The 24,516-nt window shown below is 41.4% G+C and overlaps 1 protein-coding gene across 1 annotated transcript; it reads right to left on the minus strand.

The window, feature by feature from the left end:
* Positions 1-5,673: 5,673 nt before the first annotated feature.
* Positions 5,674-6,699, minus strand: LOC149202931 (uncharacterized). Its single transcript, XM_089401731.1, has one exon. The coding sequence runs from the start codon at positions 6,697-6,699 to the stop codon at positions 5,674-5,676; it is 1,026 nt and encodes a 341-aa protein (XP_089257857.1).
* Between the last annotated feature and the right edge of the window lie 17,817 nt (positions 6,700-24,516).

Genomic DNA, 24,516 nt, shown 5'->3' on the forward strand with positions numbered 1-24,516 from the left:
GAAGTAGCTTGTATTTTTGTCTCCAGCCTGTAACCAAAGATTTCTGGACTTCTGTCTCCAGAACTCTTCCTCATCCCTACTTGCTCTATGAAGATCCTTTTGCAACTCTACTTCTTTTTGAAGAAGGATTTGAGTTACATCGAAATTCTCCATTGTTAATTGATGGCCTGCTAAACTATCATGCATCTCCTTTCTTTTGGCAGTGGGCGTTTTCAACCTTTTAGCCCACTCCTTGAGCTCCCTTTTAAGTCTCCTCATTTTTTCTTCCCACACAAAGAAAGGGGATCCTTGAACTTGCCGGTTCCAGGCCTCGGAGACCACCTCCTGGAATCCTTCTTGATGAATCCATAGAGAACTGAATCTAAAGGGAATGGGGCCAAGATTTCCATCCAAGGAGAGCTCAAGAAGAATGGGTTTATGGTTAGAGGTGGCCATTAGACCAAAATTCAAGAATGAGGATTGGACTAGAAATATGTCTAGACAGGCAACAATGTGGCCGAGGCCTATCCTTTTGTTTGACCAGGTGAATTTCCCAAATGTGGGCTAGATATCCTCCAATTCCCAATCTAAAATGAGGTCTTCAACCCATTCTCTAGCTGGGTCTCTGACCAGCAAGCCCCCGTTTTTCTCTTCTGCAGCTAGCATAACATTCAGATCACCTGATATAATAATATTTTCTGAGTTGTGCAAGAAAAGATAGGACTGGAGCGAGTCCCAACAATTTTTTTTCTCAGATGGTAAGACCGGAGCATAAAGATTGAACATACTTACTTGGTGGCCAGATTCTTTATGGAGGAGCTTAGTGAGTAGCCAAAGGGGGGAAACATTCTTTGTGAATCAGATCATATTTGGAGCTGTCCCAAAAGGAGGCAATCCCTCTAGAGGCGCCTCTAGCGCTGATTGCTCTCCCTTGGCCTTTATGCTAGAATTATTTGCTTGCTTGGAGGAGTAGAAGGTCCTCCATTTTTGTCTCCTGGATGAGAAGGATTTCAGGTGAGTACATCCTTACAATGTATTTTAGAGCTTCTTCTTTCAACCTGCTGCCTAACCCTCTGCAATGCTAGGAGACGTATTTCATTATTTACTAGCTTGGAAGGTTGTGGCTCCTTTTGGAGCCTGACCATGCTTGCACCTAGATCTGGTATTCATGATTCCTTTGAGAGTTTTCTGAGAGCCTTGGAGAACATCCAGATAATTTTGTTCCTCTCTCTGTTTCTTCTTGGACTTTCAACCCTTGGCCGACTTCATAGGAGTGACTTGCGAGCTGTCTGAATCTAAGACTCCATCTTCTGAATCTCCCTCAGAAACAGAGCCCAAACTGATGCACTCCTTGTTTTCTTCTTTTTCCACTTGTTCATCCTTCGATGGAGGAAGAGTTGACTTTACCTCTACTTCTTTCACTTTCTTCGACGTGTCTTCTGGTTCCTCTTGGATTTCAATGGCATCTGTCTTTACCCCAGATGAAGAACCCTCTTTTGGAACTTATTTGGCTTTTGGTTTAGGCCGGGCTTCACCAATGGCCCTTAATTTTTCTTCTCAGTTGGTTTTGGGACTGCCTTGCCCTTTTTTATTTCTTTCCATCCTTCTTCGTCCACTTTGTCCCCAGTTGGAGCTTTTGGGAAATTTCGTTGGAAGTGTCCATGTTCATGACAGCTTCTGTGTTTGAAAAGCAAATGCTCGTAATCCAATCTTTGATAGTGATGCCATTCTCTGACTATAATTTTTACCGCTTCGGGCAGTCTAGCTTCCAAATTGACTTCCACACAGATTCTTGCGCAGGTATATTGGCCCTTGTTATCTGCTTTGTCAATGAAATGGCCTAGGTCATTTCCAATCTTCTGCAAGGTGTGATAGCTCCAGCAATGGATCGGAAGATTGGGAAGCCGGACCCAAACCGGGACCTCTTTAGGGGTATCAATTGAGGATCGAAGTCGGGGGTCCACTTATTAAGATACAGACCCTGATTTCCCATAAAATACAGACCGTTTTTGAAAACCAAATCTCGATCTTCTTTGGAGGTGAACTGGAAAATGAAATACCCTCTTCCGAAAACATAACAGATCACATTGCTTTCCAGCTGGGGCCTCTAGTTGCATTGGATCCAGTCATCTATTGTTTTTGTAGAGGACCAGCGTCCCATAAATTGTCCTACCAACCCTCTGTCAACCAGGGCTAGGGTGATTTTTATCGGTTGGTCTTCTGGCAGGGCGATCTCAGGAATTTCCTCCAGTTTTTTGATGAATTTCGGGACTTCTGGAATCAAACGTTTCTTCCCTTTCTGCGAGAGCAATCTTCTAAATGCTTCTTCTGAAGAGATTGGTGGGGTGGGAGAAGGCTCCCCACCCCTAGGCGCACTCATGGAGGAAACTACGCTCCTCTGCGATCGCAAAACCCAGATGTGGACACTGTGCCAGCAGTAGCACTGGCCAGAGGAGGGAGGCAGAGCCCGATTGCGGGGATGCCGGGAAGGATTGAGAGCCCAACAGCAGGGGCTGCCAGGCAGGGGGCCTGTGGAGGGCCGTAGGGACCGAGGAAGCAGGGCCGTTGGAGCTCCAGTTCAGAACGCGCACGCAGATCACCCTAAAACTCAGTGCTGCCCTCCATTTTCATTCGAAGTGAAATATCGTATTAAACATAGGTTTGATCTAAAGTGGTCATTGTATTAAATTTAAAGTTTTGTCTTAAAATATTTTTGTCTCAAAATTCTTTTGTCTTAAATATAAAGTTTTGTCTTAAAATAATTTTGTCTTAAATTGTTTTTGTCTTAAATTGTTTTTGTCTTAAAATAATTTTGTCTTAAACTATTTTTGTTTTAAATATAAAGTTTTGTCTTTAAATTTTTGTCTCAAACTACTTTTGTCTTGAATATAAAGTTTTGTCTCAAAATATTTTCGTCTTAAATTACTTTTGTCTTAAATACAAAGTGTTGTCTTAAAATATTTTTGTCTTAAACTATTTTCATCTTAAATATAAACTTTTGTCTTAAAATATTTTTGTCTCCACCTATTTTTGTCTTAAAGTTTATATTTAAGACAAATCAATTGATATTAATTTTTAATGTAAAATAACTAAAATAAAAAATGAGTTTTTGAGACAAAAAATTTCTTGTCTTAAAAAAGTGTCTCAAAAATGTCCTTGGTGCAGTAGTGTTTGTTTAACAGAACCTGCATGGAAGTACGTGTTGCGCTCTTATCATGATGATATTCCTTGACTCGTTGTTTTGATATTCTCAACATATATACATGTTTAATTTCTTCACATGGTTGCTTGCCATTTCTTCACATAGTTGTTTGCTAAATGGTGTAATTTAATTAGTTTTATTTATTCTGTATGTTGTATTTTCTGCTAGTTGTCATTATTACAAAGTGAAAAATCTATTCATAAACCTGACATATATTTTACTATATTTTATTATTTTTTGAGAAATTCCAGAAATTTGTTTTTATTGATTTAATATTTTTATTTGAATAAGTCAGATACATTCAGTTCAGGAAAATAGGATACTTGTTTGCTAAAATTTCAAAACATGATACATAGGTGAAGAGTTAAATAGCTAGGCATTATAGTCAACAAAATATGTGTTTTTAGCAACATTGTGGCTGCATTTTGAATTGGCCTCTCAACAATTTTGAACCACACAAAATAGAAAGAAACACTCCGATATTCATGGTACAGTGTACACTCATGCACACAAAAACAAGACACACCTTGAATTCCTTGCCAAAACTATGCAGTCTATATAGAAATAACATGAACGAACTCACATTGATAATGTTTTTCTATATATTGGAGGTGAGGAAACAACATCGTTACACACAAATCATTATGTTCAAGAGACTCACAGGTATTAATGTCTGAGATGGATATGCACTTCCATGTAGAAAAATATGAAGATGCAACCAATACCATGTACATATGTGCCTGCCCCTTTTCAGTTCTCGTAGGCCGTCCACGTTGATTTACAGCATATGTGGCACAACCATCAATGTATCTTTTCAATTTGAGTGCTAAAATAACATTTTTATTTATAAAGAAAAACATCTATAGAAATGTGCGTAGTGACTGCCACAAATTCAAAAACGTTTGAGTTTAAATATTTTTAGTTTTATTAATTAATGATAAGAAATTATAGTTCGTCTTTTTTCTTTGCAAATAGCTATTTAAAATTAATACTTGAAAAATAAAATGAAATTCTTTTATTGGGGCCACCATATATATATAATTACCATATATCACGTATTCCACTTACCCTCACACATATATATATCGTATACTCCATATATATAACTAGCAATTGTACCAAAAGGTACAAAGAGAGGCCGATAGATTTATGAAGTTGGAATTGTTGAATTTTTATTGAAGGTCGGGCCACCTTCTTCGCTGCTATTGATATTGTACAGTTTATTAAATATGAAATAGAGTAAATGATATAGGAGACAGTACAGACTGGGAATGTAAGATCTTTATACTGGAAGTGAAAAAGAGAACAAAGTAGCATGTCAAAGCAGAAATACTTAAAGAAAACCACAAGACTTTCTATTCATTCACATGTATTTAAAAATGCTGACATGACTGAAACAAAAAAGAAGAGAATTAGAAAATTTCATGTAAATGTATTTTATTTTAAAAACAAACAACTAACCACTCTATAAATGTCATTGCAGAAGCCCATGTAAGGTAAACATATTCCTATATAACTTTTTTGAAGAAAAAAAAAGATAAATTAACGTGAGTAGCATAACATCTAGCATTCCATGAACAATAGAAACCACACTCAAAAGGCCAAATCTATGTAAACTGAGTTTTTTTATTAAAATTATAGGTACAAAAAAACTTATGACACTCCATAACTATGCATCATGTTTGGTGGAACATAGTGGACTTATTACACTTGAATACTTCTAAATATTTTACTTGGTATTCTGTGTTTATCAGAAGCAATTATACAGGAGATAGTTAAATGCTTTGCAATGTATTTTTTGAAATTTAACATATGGTCTACACATAGAGACATGTTTGGTAGCTAATAACTAAACATATATACAATGAAAGTATTAGTTGGCTTCTAAACATATGTACAATAAGAGCATTTTATTACATATAGATGTAATTGACAATGAGTAGGTAATCATATAGGCATGATGGGGCATGGCATCGGCAAAAGAGTTGTTCCTGCAATTGACGCTGCATTTTTCTGTGTGTGTCACTTTCATGGATGTGAATTGTTATTTTGAGTATTTGTTTTACCTTCTTTAACAATTCAATGGTTGGATGCAAACGGTAAAGAGGCAATGTTTGCTGGGGCAGGATGCTGAATTTCTTGGCAATACTCATACAACAATCATAAATAGCCTGTATCCATACCTGTTTCCATCAAAAAATAAAATATTGTAAGTGACAATGGATGTGTTTAAGGAAAGCATGTTTTTGAAAGCGCTGAAGTAAAATAAATGATTTTTTAAAGAAATTTCTAAATTACAGCGAATGCTAGACCTTGCTGTTCTTGGCGGGAAATATTATGTTTGAATATTTGAAATAAAATCAATGATTTCAAGCTAATATAAAATCATATGAGGTTAAATGTAATAGAAAGCAAATGTATGTGAAATTTGGTTATTGCAGCAAGTGGTGTTTACCATGTGGGTAATTCTGGAAAACAGGTTGTACGATTGGCTAGAGTATATTCTCCTGCATAGATTTTGATGCAAGCAATGATTCCTCTTGTTGTCTACGCTTAAGATATGGATTCTTGTGCATTTCTGCAATGCGTGAGAATGGGAATGCTAGATTGATTTGAATGTCTGCCAATGAACGCACTCTTGAAATTGCAGTGAACGTTAGCCCTTGTCGTTCTTTGGTGCCGATGTCTACTGTTGCTTTATCTAATGTCATTCCTTGTGACTTGTGTATCGTTAAAGCCCATGCCATTTGAAGTGGTATCTGACGGCGTGCACCCCTTCTGATGGGAGAAATGGGTACATATGTTGGGTGTGAAATGTCCCATGGTGTTCCTTTGTATTGTATAAAGTCGACAACCACGAAGGATCGTAATTCTGGGGGCTTTGAACCAATAGAATAAAATATTGAGATGACCTTCCCAAGTGCGCCATTGACGAGGCCTGCATGTACCCATAAGTTGCTGGTGAGCATAACTTTTTGTTCATTGCATAAGAGCACTTTTGCAGGCAAATGCTCATCTTCCGTTGTAGTAGGAGTTCTTTGCCTTTGTTGTTCTGCAGAGCAAAGCGCTACTGGGATGTTCAATTTTTTAAGCATTTTCTTATTATGCAAAACAACTAAGTTGTTTATTGCACATAGGTGCATGGATTCTTCAAATGTGCGTTGCTCTTCATGTGTAAGAAACAAACTTGTTCTTGACATTAGGTGTTGCCAATCTTCAAGTGTAGATATTCCATTTCTGAGATTTGTGAGTATTTGCCGGAAAGCAACCTGGGACGGGCTAGCTCCTTGTTGACGAAAAATAGTTGAAAGTGTTATGAATATGTCGAAGCTGCGCCAAAGTGCAGTGCCACGCGATGTCCCAGCGTATAAAGGAATGTCTTTTACAGGTGGTAGCTGGCCTAAATCTCCGACAAGGATAATTGAGCGATTACCAAATGGTGCATTTCGGTGAAGAGGGAATGCCTCTCTGAGACGATCATAAATGCGAGTAAGCATTTTTGGACCAATGAAGGTCATTTCATCAATGAGAATGTACTCTACATGACGGAGTTGCTCTTACAGTTGTAGGAGTGGTTGGCCTTCAAGAGGATGGATTGTTTGGATAGGGATACGAAGGGCAGAGTGAATTGTGAGGGAATTTATGTTGAAAGCTGCAACACCTGTTGGTGCAAGTAACAATAAAGGGTTTTTTTTTGCTGGTGAGTTTTCCACAAATGCATGGTGCAGACATTTAATCAAATGGGATTTTCCTGTCCCAGCTGTTCCTTGTATGATGATTTTGCGTGGGGGTTTTGGCGAAGGGTGTTATAGACATTTTTGTGCCTTACAGCATTGAGCATGAAATGTCCATAATCTAAGGGATCCAAAGTCCCTAAACATGTTGTTCCTACCCCTAGATGAACAAGGCTAACAAACCACAGCAATTCACAGAAGTTCTCCACCTGAAACTGCTCAAAAACAAGTCAATTCAGGATCATGTCAATGGCTCCACTGGCTGTCTGCGCTGAATGTTAATGGCTCCACTGGCTACCTGCGCTGAATGTCAAAGCCAACACTGGCTACCTGCGCTGAGCGAGATTGGACATGTGGCAAGTTCATTCCTCAAGGTGTCAAAACCCAGGAAGCTTCCAAAATGACACTTGCCTCAGGGAATTCGACTGGTGATGAGTAAGAGGTTCCAAATCTCCAAGTGGAAGCAAGAACCTCCAAGTGGAATCAAGAACTGATAGAGGGAGAGGACACTAGTCAGATCTCAAGCTGACTCATCCTCTCTCCAAACATCTATATATGGATCTCTCCTCCATGAGATCTAGAGGCTGGAATTTTGTTATTGCAAAGAATTGTTGTTGGTTTGAGACTGGAATCATTGGGTGCTTAATGCTTTGAAGGGGGTGAAGATAGGAATTCCATTTGCTGGGAAGGAGATGCTGGATTGGAGCCCTCTGGGTTGTATCTCTTCCTGAACCTTGTTATTCATCAATAAAGCTATCTTGGTTTCTCCTATATGTTGATGTATTCTTGATGTATGATTGCATTAGTATGTTTAGTTCATTTCTAATCCTGAACTAGTTATGAATGTGAATATCTATCTTTGTGTAGTGTTCTTCTCTTGTCGCAAGTAGCTGTTCTCTTGTGATCTTGCAGGAATCTGTTGAAGCTAGGCTAGTGAGAAGGCAAGTAGCTATTCTCTTGTGATCTCGTATGAACCCATTGAAGCTGGGCGAGCAAGAAGGCAAGTAGCTGTGAACACCCAAAGAGAAGAGAGACCGGATCGAGGGACAAACGGAAGACACCGGTAAGTCTATTGATCTCTCTTCTTTCACATTTCATAAAGGAAGAAACCAGAATAGCTGTCTCTGTTTGTTGCTAAGGCACTATCACACCTTAGGTGGATAGGATCGTCCTGCATAGGCATTTTCCCCCACAACAAATTGGCGACTCCACTGGGGAAGATCTGTTTAGTCATTTTATTTGTGTCTCTATCATTGTTTGTTTCATAGACTTGACAGCAACAATCGAACTGCATTTTCTATTCCCGGATGCAAACTAGACAGTTGCTGCTTTGATCCAAATACTGGACTTGTCTATGATCTGAACAATGGACTCACAAATGATTTGATGATCCTTTGTGATAGATGTTAGTACTCCCTCAAAGCATCCCTTTGATTGTACCTTGCTTGTTGCTTTTATTTGGCCTGAAACAGTGAATTAAATAGCAATCTGTGACCCAGAACCTGTGGGAAACGAGAGTTTCTCCTTCAGCGCCGACCCAGTGAAGGGATTCTGCATTTCAACGCAGTTCCCGTGAAGGCTACCTGCGTTGAATGTCAAAACCCCTGTGTTGAGGTTGCGCTGAACCAGTTTGGCCTTGTGCAACTGGGGTTCTCTGCTCTGTTTTGCCTTGTTTTGATCTCTGATTTTTGCAGCCCGTAACCGGCATAGGTACCAGTCTGATAACTCCTTTTTCTCTGCTTAGATTCCGCCTCCTTTTGTACAAAAATACTGTGAGTGTTTTTATGTGTTTGTGGCGTCACTTGCAGTTTTCCTTTGCATGAGTGAAATAGTCATCCTGTAGCCCTTGATTCAGATCTGTTGATTGTGATCTTAGGAGAGAGTTCATTGGCTGTTTACAGTTGATTATACATTTGCTTTTGCTTATTGGTTTGAGTTTGTCTCTTTTAAGTGTCAAAACAAGTCTTCATTTCGGAAATCGTTAAGTGTTGTAATCTCTTCTACCCTCTCTGATTTCGAAAAAGTAAACTTGTTTGTATTTGTCATTTAAAAGCAAATTCAAAGTTGTACAAAAAGCTTTCTTTGTAGGCATCAACACTAAGAAAGCGGAAAAAAAACACCTGCATTGTGCATTTGCATTTTGATAGTTTGCATGTCTGATTTAGGAAAAGTGCATTAGAGTGTGCTGATTGCTCTTTGAGAAAAGATGGTGTCTTTCTTTTCCCTTAGTAGCTAGGATTTTCAAAGTGGAAAAGATATAAAGCTTGCTTATCATATTTAGACTGCATTTAGGAATTTGTATCATACATCTCGTGGTGAACCTTGAAAGGCAAACTTTAAAAAGATCAACCTAAAATAAATTGAATGAACTTAACAACGCTTTGCAACATAACGCACAACATAGAGGTCTAGGCTAGAGACGTGTTCCGGCGTCATTAAGCCTGGTGACTGTCGATCTCGTGGATGGTGGGTGATTCCTCCTCAGGGACGAAAGCGCCAGTACGGATTGTGCTCCCACGTACCGTCGCGTATATATTGGGAGACCCCTATAGGCATAAAACCTTTATCCTTAGGAAGCCGTGTCTGCCGCCCTACTGATCGCAATGCACTGAACATAGCATTCAGGAAGATCCACCGCCCGTACCCTAAAAAGTATTCTGCGATTTTGCGAAAATTTTGGCACACCCTCTGCCTAGAACTCCAGAGCAGTTCCTTTTGGCCTTTTTCAAACTCTATAACGGAAAAAGTCCATCCGAGCATTCGTCACTTCGGGCTCGTTAAAACATCGAAGGAGACTAGAGTCATCTTTAGCTTTTTCTCGACTCTTTAAAAGTGAAAAAGCAAGTTGTGTCTAAAAGTGTCTAAAAAAAATTCATTTAATTCGGAAACACACTTTCCCCTTTTGTATTTTGGTTGATCGAGTAATCCGCAATCATGGAAAAAAGTCAATCGAAACCCCGTCGTTCGCGGAGGCTTACGAGTCAACCGTCTTTGTCTCCAGAATCGAAAACAGTACGGACAAAGCGAACTCGTTTAACCGGTTCAAAATCTCCTATCAAAGTTAGAACAAGTGTTCCAACGACATCTGAGATTCTGGTTACTCCAAACATTTCTAGAAACCCTGCCTCTACAGAAGAAGTTCAACAGCCACAGAGGGATAGTGACACTGATCCTAGTCTGAGAGCAAATACTTGCGTTACTGAACCAGTTCCATCTACGACCGGTCCAGAGAGTCTTGCTCTTCAAACAACTGTCGCTATCGAATCAACCCCTTCTTCGGCACCAGAAATATTTTACGGACCTGACGGTCTTCCCCTTCCACCTGGTTTGATTGCGATAGAGGAAATTGTAGAGGATCCGCAAGCAAGTACTTTGACACAGTTTGGAGTCGGGGTCACTCTATTTCCTTCATCAGAAGTTAGTCTACCACGAGTGGAAGTTCTTGTAGAATCGCTAGGTAATCTATTGGATAGACTCAAAATGTCTGAACAACCATCAACATCTAGGACTGTGTCGAACGACACAGCGACAGCAGAAGCCCCTGCCGTCACTCCGACAATGTTTGCCGACATACCATCTGTCCCCACTAGCTCACAACCGCTAGAAGGAGTCCACCAAGGGACTATTTCGACAGTGTGGTCTGTTCCAGTTTGTTCATCCGGAATAATATCCGGCAACTCTTATGTTGAGACTCGCTAGATTGATCCATTTGGAGGTCAATTTAGGCAATCCAGTCCCCAAGGACAAACAATCCCCTTGAGTTCCGGATTGCTACCGTATGGGGGGCAGTATGCCCTTTCATTACCCCCTCCGGGAGGGTATCCATACGGGAGTTCACAACAGTATTCAGGTTATACTGGAATTACATCAAGTGGTTGGGTACCTATGCTACCTCAACAACCAAGGGTTGTATATTCTATGCAACAGTGTGTACCTATGTCGAACATCCCGACCACACCAGCTATTGTGACAGTGTCGCAAGTTCAAACGTTGCCTGTTGTATGTCAACCTCAGATTTCTCAGGTTGTAATGCAACAACCCCTTGACCCTGTGACACAACCACAATCGCCAACTTGTGGGGCGACACAGGTCCAAACGAGTACAATTACCCCGCACCTTGGTCCAACAGTTAGTATAGCACAACAGAACATGGCTTCACAACCATGGCTGGTGCAATACCAACAACCACAATTCCAGCAAGTGTACCAAGGTTCTGAGCAGCAGATCTTTGCGAACAGTGGACAACCGTACATTCAAAACGGTCAAAACCAACCGCTTTACAGTGGTCAAGTCCACCAACCGTATCAGTCATACCAACATCAATTACATTATGCTGGTATGCAAAGGCCCACTGCTCAAGCGATTCCATCGTACCCTGGGTATGCTTCACCTAACCTGAATCAATAGTTACCATTCGTGGCAACTTTAGAGTTACCCGATTTACACCGGTTAACCAACGATTCGATTGCTTACGCCCCTTGGTGGCCAGCGATTCCTCACAAACTTCCATCTGACATTCCTAAATTCAATGGAAATCCAGGTGAAGACCCATCGAATCACGTGATGACTTTTCATCTGTGGTGTTCATCAAACACCCTAAACGATGATTCGATAAAGCTTCGCCTTTTCCAGAGGACGTTAACAGGTCCAGCGGCTAAATGGTATATCGAACTGCCTAGAACCTCATTCGACAATTTCAGCTCCCTAGCCACGACTTTCTTAACCCATTTTCAATTACCGATAAGGTATGAAACGGGAACGGAAATATTAACCAACTTCAAGCAGACGACGGCAACTCATATATCCGATCATATACATGAGTGGCGTCGTCGTCGTAGGATGGTGAAGACTTACGTTCCCGGTCAGCTATTAGCTGAATGGTTTATCAAGTCGTTACTTCCTGCCATAACGGAAGATGTGGCCAAGGGGGGAGTCGTAACAGAGGAACAAGTTATTGCTCGTGCACAATATCTAGACTTAGTTTACACTCAGTCTGGCACGCTCTACGACAAAATACCTGACGCCCCTAGACCGGAATTCTCAATTCCTCCTCCTCCTAAATCAAATAGTGACTCTCATGCCGGCGATGGTGTGATTGGCACGGCAAACACGAAATCGACAAAGGCTTCGTCTAAGAAAGCCCGTAAGACTTCAGATCAAAATGCAAAAGAAGAAATTCTTGCTTCAGAAGTAAATGCCGTATCAGCAGATAAAGGCAAAGAAACCAATCAACCAGAAAGCAAGAAGAAGCAAAACAAAGGGAAGAAGAAGAAACAAGGTGAGTCATCTCCTCGAAAAACTTCTTCAAACCCTCCTGGAAATAGGAAACTGAATTATCCATGTCAAATATGTGATGAGGATCATCAGACAAGAGAATGTTCGTACAAAGCTGAGATTAAAAGATTATTCAAGAGTCCGAAAACCTCAGCTGTGTTAACTGATCCGTTTCCCAATCCAGGTCAAAATCTGGTTGATAGTGGAAATGCTTCCCCGTCGCAAGTGCTAATGTTGTCAATCTCCAAGCAACAAAATGATGCTTTGATTTCGACAAGGAACAAAGATTACGGGAATCCGCAGCTGTCGAACAACAAAGGTAAAGATCAACCGAGTAGTTCGACAACAACTTCGACAGAAGTTGTACCACCCATCATTCCTGAATTAACAATAAAACCGCCAAAGGGAGTAGTACACAAGTCGACATTTAATCCTCGCGCCAGAGCGGCACAGCATTATAACATAGTGGAAGATTTGGCCCAATCACCATCCGCTATGTCGACTCTTGAAGTACTACAAAATTGTCCATCCCAAAGGCAGGCTTTGTTATCGGCTATTGGTGGGGTTGATCCCAAGGATTCCAATCTTGTATCCTTCGACCACAAAGGATACGATCCTCAGTTACCAGCTCAACTAGCTTTCCTTATTCAAGTGAAAGCCCTCAACAAAATTGTTCACCGAACAATTATTGATGAGGGGGCATCTACATGTATTATGTCGATGAGTTGCTGGAAAACTTTAGGATCTCCAACCTTGTCGCGATCTTCGACAACATTAAAAGCATTCGACGGAAGGACCTATACCCCGTACGGTATCCTTAATAACTTGAAAGTTGAACTAGGGGGAAAAACAGTAGAAATAGATGTTGAGGTCATCGATGGGAATCTTGACTACAACATCCTACTGGGAAGACCGTGGATATATGCCATGGCAGCTGTAGTGTCGACTTATTTTAGGAAGATCGCATTCCCTTTCCAAGGAGGGATTACGATCGTCGACCAACAAAACTTCCTCCCTAATGGTTCACAAGTTACAGGAAGCATTCCCATGATCCATGGGAGCAACCATTCGCTTCAAGATATTGGAGTAGGCCTACTGAAAGACCCCACATTAATGGGAACTTTCGCACTTCCACCTCCGATTTATATAGGAGAAGTAGCACTGGTAAGAGCCTGCAATATGATATCTTCCACGAAGATCTCAGAAGACAATATCAACATGGATCATGAAATGGTTTTGCCCCCAAGCCCTATAGAAATATTGTAGCAATCAATGTTTCGGGCATGGGAGGCGAACCCAAATCAACGCTCATCAAGCGTTTGGGTAGATAGGTCTAGAGAATACGGTACCCCGTTAGATCCTTGGTCGAAAGTACATGGGACTGACGAAGGAATCCTACAATCAATGTTGATTGAGGGGGCACCATGGAATGATTGCCACCATTGTTCCCTTCTTCCAGAATATGAAGAAGATACTCAGCATGACCTTTACCACCCTTCAGTCTTTGAATTCCTATCAAATACTGTAAATACGGTGGATTCTGAGCGAAACTTATCCAATATTGAAGAGACTATAGCCATAAATATCTCAACTAAAACAAATGTTGTAGAGAATATTTATGTCGGCAAGGGTTGTTCTCCTTCAGAACTGGAAATATATAACGCTCTTTTTCGCGAGTTCAGAGATGTCTTTGCTTGGTCATATGATGAAATGCCAGGCATTGACTCAAGTATCGTTGAACACGAAATTAAGATGTATCTTGATGTCAAACCAGTAAGACAACGGCTTCGGCAGGTGCACCCCAAGAAAGCCGCTGCCATTAAAGCAGAAGTTGAAAAGCTTCTCCATGCTGGTTTTATCTACCCGGTTCCTCTAACCGATTGGGTATCGAATATTGTCCCTGTTATGAAGAAACAAGGGACAATTAGAGTGTGTGTCGATTATAGGGATGTAAACCAAGCTTGTCCGAAAGACAACTACCCTACACCCTTCATCGACCAGATAATTGATGAATGCGCCGGATGTGAAATCTTTTCATTCATGGATGGATTTTCCGGGTATAATCAAATAAATATCCGCCCACAGGACCAGTCAAAGACTGCATTCATTTGTCCGTGGGGCACATTCACTTATCGAAAATTACCCTTTGGTTTAAAGAACGCAGGGGCAACATTTCAGAGGGCAATGAATTATGCCTTCCATGACATCAAAAACATCGTTCAACCATACCTCGACGACCTTCCAGCTCATTCACGAAAGTGGACTGACCATCCGCAGCATTTAAGAGCGATATTTCTACGTTGCCGACACTACAAGATAAGACTCAATCCGCACAAATGTGTGTTTTGCGTCAGTTCTGGTCGTTTACTCGGCTTTGTAGTCTCTAAGGATGGGATTCATCTCGACCCTTGCAAGGTTCAGGCAATCATCAATTTGCCTCCACCTTCAAATTTGCTTCAGATTCAGAAACTCCAAGGGAAAGCAAACTTTCTGAGGAGGTTCATTCCAAATTACGCAAAACTTGCTAAAGGTTATACCCGTCTTTTGAAAAAGGATATACCTTTTGTCTGGGATCAGGTGGCGCAAGCTTCCTTTGATGCTCTGAAAGATTCTCTAGTAAAAGCATCATTAATGTATGCCCCGGACTATCAAAGAGATTTTAACCTGTATCTGGCTACAGCAGATACGACCATTGCGATGGTTTTAGTTCAAGAAGTCGATGGAATCGAACATCCTATATATTATTTAAGTAAAAACTTGAATGATACAGAAAGCAAATATTCTTATGTTGAAAAGCTAGCACTCGCTGCTGTTCAAGCGATACAAAGATTTCGACATTATGTCCTCTTTCGGAAAACTACCATTCTATCAGATTGCAACCCCATGACTTATATATTGTCGCGACAGTTGCTGGGGGGCAAATATTCAAAATGGATAGCGATCCTTCAAGAGTTTGATCTGGAATTTGTGAAATCCAAATCAAAGAAAGCTTTAGTTTTCGCAGAATTATTGTGCGATCTCCCATCGTCGTCCAACGATGAAACGTCCGAAGAATCAATCGTGGACGAAAGTTTGTTTTTGATATCTACAAGCAATGAGTGGTATGGAGATATAATAATCTATCTCCAAACCCAAAAATTCAGGCCTAACACCTCTCACTCAGAACAGAAACGTATACGAAACCAGGCAAAAGACTACATGATCGTCGGTGATACGCTTTACCGTCGTGGTATCGATACAGTTCTGAGAAGGTGCCTTACCCATGAGGAGGCCGAAAAAGCCCTGAATGAGTGTCATTCAGGCGCGTGTGGGGGGCATCAATCTGGATATGCTATAGCACAGAAAATCTTACGAGCAGGATACTTCTGGCCAACCATGTTCAAAGATTGCATAACCGCAGTCAGAAGTTGCCATGCTTGTCAAATTTTTGATAGCAAAACCAGAATACCACCCGCACCTTTACAGCCAATAGTTGTTGTTGGGCCTTTCTCCAAATGGGGCATCGATTTCATGACATGTAACCCCACCTCGACCGGGGGGCATGGGTATATTATAGTCGCCGTTGACTATTTTACCAAATGGGCCGAAGCGATGCCTACATTAGATAACACTGGTGAAACAGCTGCCCTTTTCTTTTTCAATCATGTAGTCGCCAGGTTCGGCGTACCACAGGCTATAGTTACAGATCATGGGTCGCATTTTCGGAATCACATGATGGTTGAATTAGTTGCCAAGGTAGGGCTATCTCACGACAGCTCTACCCCATATTATCCGCAAGCCAACGGACAAGTTGAAGCAATCAACAAGGTCCTGAAGCGTATGTTGCAAAGGATGATCGGGGTTCACAAAAGAAGGTGGCACCTAATCCTGTACTCAGCCTTGTGGGCTTACCGGACATCGGTAAGGAATGCAACCGGGTTCACACCTTTCCAACTGGTGTATGGCCTAGAAGCAGTCTTGCCAATCCAGTGTGAAATTTCGTCGCTTAAACTCGCAATTGATCTCCTCCCCGAAACTTCGGAAGAAGAGGCCCGTTTCTTGGAATTAATCCAATTGGATGAAACCCGTTGTGACGCCGCTTTGGCTAACGAAGCCCATAAGAAACGAGTCAAGGCGCAGTTCGACAAAAATGTCAAACCCCGTGTCTTCTCAGAAGGTGACTTGGTCTTGCTTTATGACCAAGAATCCGATAAATTGGGAGCAAGAAAATTTAATTCTTTATGGATGGGCCCCTATATTGTTAAACGAGTGTTAGCAAAAGGAGCCTACGAGTTAATGGATTATGACGGAATTCCACTGGCGCAACCCCGTAATGGGTTGTACCTCAAGCGTTACTATGCTTAAATAGTAACCTGTATGCTTTTGTTGTATTTTATTTTCGCTAAAGTGTTTGTTTTGGTCGAATAATCCACCTTTTTACATTTATTGCAGATGTCAAACCTTCTAGAGACATGTGTTGGATATGCCGACGGAGCGAGTCGTAGTTCGCGGAACCCATCCTCCGCAACCTGGGCCATTTTTGATCCAAGCGGCGAGTTAGTAAGTTTCAGAGGTGTATGTATTGGGCAATCAACGAATAACATCGCTGAGTATAGCGCGTTGATAGAGCTACTCTCTGATGCCATCACCCATGGTATACGCCGACTAATCGTCAGGCTAGACTCACAAATCGTAATACTACAACTCAATGGTATATATTCCGTCCGCAACCCAGCTATTTATCGCATGTTCCTAAGGGTTAAGATTTTGGAAAGACAATTTGATTTAATTTAATACCAACATATTTCCAGGAACTTAAACACATTAACTGATTCATTAGCAAACTATGTGTTAGATAGACATTTGCGACATTTATAAAAAAGAGACACATCATCAATGTTGTACATATGGATCATATAACTCAACCAGAATAAACCCCGAAAATCAAAATATATATATAAGTTGTTTATCGTTCATACATAATGTTCTGTAACCAAGACAAAAATCGGTCGCATGACCCAAAAACTCAAAAATGCTAGGGGGCACCCTAGCCTAGTGATGCTCATGATAGCACGTCACGGCCTGTGCAATCATGCGCAAGAGACGAGTCCATCGTCTAGGCACACCAGTAGTATGCCGCTGCAACTGTAAAGGTAACTCATCAATCCTCACATCGGGAATGCCGAGAGTAAGGCTCTCAACCTGCTCCTGCACAGCTGTAAGGGTCTCGGTCACGTCAAGATCGCGGAGAATAACCCTCCCAGCAGTCTCCCCTGCTGGGGCAGCGACTGGCGCTCTCGGGCGAATTGCTGGACGAACAGGACCAACATCTGCATGCACACATGAGTTTGATTAAAGTCTTGATAGAATAAAGCACAAGGACATTATAAATAAGAACAGTAAACAGTAATATGGTCGAAGATTTTACCAATAGCGCCCCACTGTTCGCCATCCGGCAGTACCAAGTCCGGATCACCTCGGAAATCCATACCAACGTATGGATACTCGGAATAGACCATCTCCTGACGCTCGAACCACCTGAAGAAGGTATCAGTGAAAGAAATCTGAGATTGACCAGCATGCCTAGACATGTGATCAACCCATCTCTGCATGCGTGGCTCGGTAGGAGAAGGCAAGTCGAGTGCGATATACTGAGGTTGCATCAGTGGTATTTTCTCCAAGGCAAAGGCAGTCAGAATAGAACCAAATCCAAAGTTCTTCAGCTTCCCATCCTTTACCTTGTTCAACTGACTTTTCATATGAGGAAGTACTGCATCACACCAGTTGAATATTTTCGGTTGGAGACACTCCAAGGCGTGTTGTACATAAGATCTGTTGGCAACATGAAGACATGCGCTACCAGCCATCCTTCCAATAGTATATAAAATGGACCTGAGAGACCTGTCAGTAATCTCACGGATAACAACCTTACCGTCTCTACTCGGCTGGGATCCCTCCCTGCAATACTGGCGGACATAATCTCTCACGGAGTCATTCCCTCGGGCTGAACCTGACAAAGAAATGGGGGCACCCCGCCTGGACAAACCAGTCAAGAAGTAAATGTCTACCACGGTCAAAGGGATGGATTTGCTCCTGATCTGAAATACTTGGTTGATAGGATCCCAAGCATCAAGCATATACTGCATTAAGGAGATCTGTGCTCTCATACTAGAGATACGGAAGAACTTCAGCAGGCCACAGTTCCGCAGCGCGTTCACCGTGATAGGGTCATGGAGGGCAATCATGTCCTCTTCTTCATGTTCTCGTTCTCGCCATGTGAGGGTCATTTTGCTCAAAAGTCCCTGCAAAACAAACAAGAGAAAGAGTAAGATCCTGGATTTGATGAGAAACTGGCAAAATTTTCATCAAAAACTGTGCAACAGAACTGATTTTCTATGCTCAACGTAACTGGCTAGTGTCCTACCTGCATTGAAGGTCAAACTACCTTCATGCAGCTTGACATTCAATGCAGGTTTCGAATGGACTGCCTGCGTTGATGGCAGAGCGCCCTAACAAAACCCCAGGGGCTCAGGAGAACAGGAAAACAGGCACAGAATGGAAAAAGGAAACCATGAAAAGAAAGAGCTAGGGTTTAGCTCCTACCTGGTCCAGACGGCGCCGAAAATCGTCTGCAGAATCTCCCGGAATCAGCTGATGAAAATCAAGGGGGAAGAGGCACCTCCAAAGCTCCAACAAACCAAGTTCAAATGAAATGGTAAAATGAGAGGTAAAAACACCTTTTAATGGCTTTTTACGTAGTTCAAAGCAACATATTAGGGTTCTAATCTCATTTTCAAGCAAATGTTATTCATTTCTAACTAGTTTGATGCAGCAATTGAGGATACAATACTATCTTTGAAAAGGGCAAAGCTAGTTATGGTAAAAATAAAAAATTTGACCATATGATATCGAGCAGTTTTAGCACACAGTTCATGCTCGTTAAAAAATAAATGCAAGATCCGAGCAGTTTTAGCACATAGTTCATGCTCGTTAAAAAATAAACATAAGACCGAGCAAATGTTTCCACCCGCGTTTAAGCTCGTTAAAAAATGAACTACCCGGTAAATAACCACAGTGAATGTAATATCATCAGCCATCAAAGCCTTGGTCGTGTTTGCACCATCACCTCCACTTTTCATTTGGCCGATCGTTCACCTCCATATGATTGTTTACCCATTTTGAGGAACAGCTGCGAAGAGTGATTTCACCTAGCCATCCTTGTGACACTGCCGTGATTGGAAAATTCCAACTTGTACCTGGAATCAGCTGCTAACCCTGTTTATCACTCGTTCCTCAAAAGACGAGTCTTCTTTAAGCTCTTTTCAACTGACTCGTAAAATATGAAAAGATTGCGGAGTCCTTGGCCTTCCAGCTCGTTAAAGGGATAGGAAGAGTTATCCCTCCTCTAGATTTTAAACTTTTTGGACCTGAGGGATTATTGCACAAAAAGATCGAGCGCTTGTTTTGTTCGTCTCGTTAAAACTATCGAAAACTCATCCCTTCTGTATTGTTTTATACTTTTTCGGACTTAAGGGATTAGATGACGAAAAAGGACTTTTGGAGTTAACTTTATGTACCTTTTCAGACTCTCTAAAAATGAAAAGGACCGAGTTATCCTTGTCGTTAGACTCGTTAAAATCATTAAATAGCGACAAACTTGTCTTTAGACGAGAACGAGTTTCACTATCGCTAGGCTCGTTGAAACATAGCGATGGGCTTGCCCGAAGGGCAGGTTATAGAACAAGCATATGTTATCCTCCTCAAGCTTGACAGAAATAAAGAGGTACTGGTCAGCAATGACTGGGGAAAAATTGGGAGAAACTAAAGAAAACTTTGATGGTAGCAAGTCGCTCTTGAACATGACACTTTTCTTCCGTACCACAATCGGGTTGGGTTGTTTCATTCACCGGTCACATCCATGGTCTCGCCATACCATCCATATTTGGGGTAATGCTACCGATCCATCGCATCAGTGTCGCCACATGTTCAAGAGAAGTCGTTCAGAAAAGTCAACCGTGTCCCATCCACTGCCATACATTATCCTTCATCCTTTCTTGACTGCCACCCTGAATCATATATCACAGATCATTTTCACCTCCATCAAAATCATTAGCTCCGTTCCGTGTCACTGATGTGGGATTCATTAAGGCCCTCCTTTGACGGATCGCTTCTTGTCGACATCAGCTCATTATCCAAGAAGTTGATCTAGGAACAACCCCTTCAGTACTTTGAAGCTTGCATGCCTCAATGGCAAGTTTCTCACTTCCGGCGACAGGTATACATCAATGACCTTCGACCGAAAGATTTTGCGTGGTGTTCGACGCCAAGTCCTTTATTCACACCACGTGAATTGTACTGCTGTACTTTGAGGGTCATCATCATTATCGGTGATTCCTCTTGCGCTTGTTAACGGTTTACCTCATTGACCGGTAATCAAGCGATGTCTTTCCATGTTCGACTTCAGAACATTTCTCACATGGATCGACTTGTACTTAGAGTGAAGATCGAACGAGTTTGAAGACCCCGGATCTAGTTTCATCCATCCGGGCTGCGATATATATTCAGGAAAGATAAAGACATTTGACATGTACATCATTGCAGCAGATAATCATCCTACTCAAAGGATGATAATTTCATCAAAATTATCAGTCTACCATCAGACGATTGTCTGTTCTATGTACAGAAAAATGAATTTATAAAGCTGAGCATGGGAATGCCCGCCTCAGCTAGATCATGAAAGCAGTATGAAAAATAATGTATTGTATTGTATCTTATTACAGGTCTCCTCTCAGCATTGGATGAACTTCGGATCCCCCTGATAAAGCATTTCGCCCGATAAACAGCCTCATACTTTAGGGGGCAACTGTTATAGACATTTTTGTGCCTTACAGCATTGAGCATGAAATGTCCATAATCTAAGGGATCCAAAGTCCCTAAACATGTTTTTCCTACCCCTAGAGGAACAAGGCTAACAAACCACAGCAATTCACAGAAGTTCTCCACCTGAAACTGCTCAAAAACAAGTCAATTCAGGATCATGTCAATGGCTCCACTGGCTGTCTGCACTGAATGTCAATGGCTCCACTGGCTACCTGCGCTGAATGTCAAAGCCAACACTGGCTACCTACGCTGAGCGAGATTGGACATGTGGCAAGTTCATTCCTCAAGGTGTCAAAACCCAGGAAGCTTCCAAAATGACACTTGCCTCAGGGAATTCGACTGGTGATGAGTAAGAGGTTCCAAATCTCCAAGTGGAAGCAAGAACCTCCAAGTGGAATCAAGAACTGACAGAGGGAGAGGACACTAGTCAGATCTCAAGCTAACTCATCCTCTCTCCAAACATCTATATATGGATCTCTCCTCCATGAGATCTAGAGGCTGGAATTTTGTTATTGCAAAGAATTGCTGTTGGTTTGAGACTGGAATCATTGGGTGCTTAATGCTTTGAAGGGGGTGAAGATAAGAATTCCATTTGCTGGGAAGGAGATGCTGGATTGGAGCCCTCTGGGTTGTATCTCTTCCTGAACCTTGTTATTCATCAATAAAGCTATCTTGGTTTCTCCTATATGCTGATGTATTCTTGATGTATGATTGCATTAGTATGTTTAGTTCATTTCTAATCCTGAACTAGTTATGAATGTGAATATCTGTCTTTGTGTAGTGTTATTCTCTTGTCGCATGTAGCTGTTCTCTTGTGATCTTGCATGAATCTAGCTGGGCTAGTGAGAAGGCAAGTAGCTGTTCTCTTGTGATCTCGTATGAACCCGTTGAAGCTGGGCGAGCAAGAAGGCAAGTAGCTGTGAACACACAAAGAGAAGAGAGACCGGATCGAGGGACAAACGGAAGACACCAGTAAGTCTATTGATCTCTCTTCTTTCACATTTCATAAAGGAAGAAACCAGAATAGCTGTCTCTGTTTGTTGCTAAGGCACTGTCACACCTTAGGTGGATAGGATCGTCCTGCATAGGCATTTTTCCCCACAACAAAGGGGTTTTAAAGTGTGAAAAAATAGTGGTGAAGGCTATGTTTTGGGTAGGAGATAATGTGTGATCTTGGGGAAGGTTGAAAAAAGAATGATGTTCGCTTTGAATCGTTGAGCGGTTGAATTCAACGAAATTTATGGCAGTTTCTTGCAAGTGGGGAGGGATAGTATTATGTGACCAATTGTGGTTGGCATCGAAGTCACGGTAGCCAATCATGTCAAGGTCATCAATTGCAATATTGTAACCTGGGTGCAGCTGAGAGAGGATTTGCCATTCATTCATCTGCATGGAATCAGGAGGGATGTCGAGGGTAGTTTGATCTTCAATATGTGGGGTTTGTGGGTTTTCAATTTCTCGATGGACATGCCATGGTGTATATGTACCCTTTTTTTGTTCCCAGTGTGCAATAATTTCTGCATCAGTTGAACCAATATCATTGGGGAGTGTTCGGAAGGGGAAATACAATAGTAATTCACTCCAGCAAAAAGTGGCATAAGAAGGATCATCAGAGGAAGGAATGACATTGTAACGGGGCAATACATGTACAATCATTGGTGGGAATATGTGTTTCCATTGGTTTTTTTTTTCGCTAGGAAGAATATGACCATGAGCGTGAAGCTTCAAGGAGGGGAAGTGATTCCAAGGAGACAGGCCTGTTCATGTATGCAAGGATAAAGTTTGGTGTCAAACAAGGGTTCTCAGTATCTTGTGAAACGCGTTTGAAAATAGACTTGTTGACATTCAAAGACCGAAATGTACGGCTGCTGAGAGAAAGAGGTAGCTTTTGTAACATATGGCATATTTCTTGTGCTCCAATGTCTCTATCTACAATGGTTTCTGTATGGAGTTTTCGGATAACAACAACAGTAGGTGCTTCTGGAATGGCACTTTGTGATAGCCGTGATAGCATTTGATGGTAGCTCTCAGATCTTGTTTCTGATTTTGCTGCATATTTTGAAATATATTTTAACACAGCATGGCGAGAAAGGACTGGTTGGCAATCAACATTTGCTCTCCAAATAGAGAGTAGATCGGCATTGTGAATATTCAATCTTTCATCATTGCGTGCAAGGACATAGGTTTTATGACCTTTATCATCAATGAAAAGTGAAGATGTTGACTTCAACTCCCATGGTACTCCATACCAGCAGCTAAGTACATTGTCTTTCTTGCGAAGACAAGAAGACTCATGACACTTTGTATGACATTGAATGCAGTTGACAAGCTCTGTATAGTCTTCAAACTGATTGGATGTGAATATTGATGCTGTGTCAAGAAGACATGGGTTATGAATTGTTGATTGTTGAAGCGGAATATTTCGGTGTTTTGTTTGACGTGGATTCCAGGCAGTTACGTAGTGGTTGAAATATTTCTATGCATTAGCAATTTCTAATGCATTGTTCCAGTCAATTGTGTCCATGTTTGGTGCATTTTGCAGCCAGAGGAAGCCATGAATGTGTGCGGATCCTCTACATTGCCATTCGTATCTGAATATAATATGAAGGTAAAATCTCGTTAAAACATATATATGAAATGTAAAAAATTTATGTAGAAGAAAATGGATATTAAAAAATACCTGCACCAATAGTCTACTGCATGGAGGCCTTTTTGCAGGATTTCTTCGAGAAAAATTGTAAATATGCAATGCATATATTGGGCTGTTAGATGTGGGTTCTTAATTATATTTTGGATTTTCCATTGGAAGTGGTTGACTAAATTGGAAGGAACACTGGCAGGCATGATCATGTGCAAGTCATGCCATTTAGTATCAGCTGCACTGAGAGTGAAAAAGAATGTAGGACTTCCTATTTGCGTGATCATGTCAGTCATCTCAGATCGTCGTCTATTCCAGAAAGATCGTGTTCCTCGTATGGTTGAACCGAACTGCATTATTTTCTCTGGCAATCTTGAATCTGGAGAGTCACGAAGACACTGTCGTAGGTCTAAAACCGTTGTTGGCAAGTTGTTCTCAATGTACTTTTTCACAAAAACAGTAGCAGTAGTTTGGCTACGATGGCGCATTAGAATGTTATAAAGATAGTAGTGGAATCTTGGGTGTTGTCCAAATCGGTTATCATGGTAGTGCAGCAAGTGTAAAGCATATTCATGCATCTCAACTTTTGTAACTCTTGGTTGCATGATCATGGCAATGCCTGTAGGGAAGAGTGTGGGGAATGCCATGGCAAAGAGGCCTATGGTGTTGTATTCATTCATAGCTGTTAAAGATATTGGAGGCCAATCGATAGAGCTTGTTGAATTTGAATGGGTCAAGTGCAAATAATTACAAATGTGCTCAAGCTCAGTACTTGAATTTGGGAGTATTGGAACGAAAGAAGAGGGTTGGATTTCTAATGGAGGTCGCAT

Source organism: Pinus tabuliformis, chromosome 2_1 (assembly GCF_031772625.1).
Source record: "Pinus tabuliformis cultivar Carrire ecotype Pingquan chromosome 2_1, CPIR1, whole genome shotgun sequence".
Lineage (NCBI taxonomy): Eukaryota > Viridiplantae > Streptophyta > Pinopsida > Pinales > Pinaceae > Pinus > Pinus tabuliformis.

Bases quoted from the DNA above. Each gene is read 5' to 3' on its own strand.
- LOC149202931 (XM_089401731.1), bottom strand. From the start codon at position 6,699: ATGACCTTCATTGGTCCAAAAATGCTTACTCGCATTTATGATCGTCTC.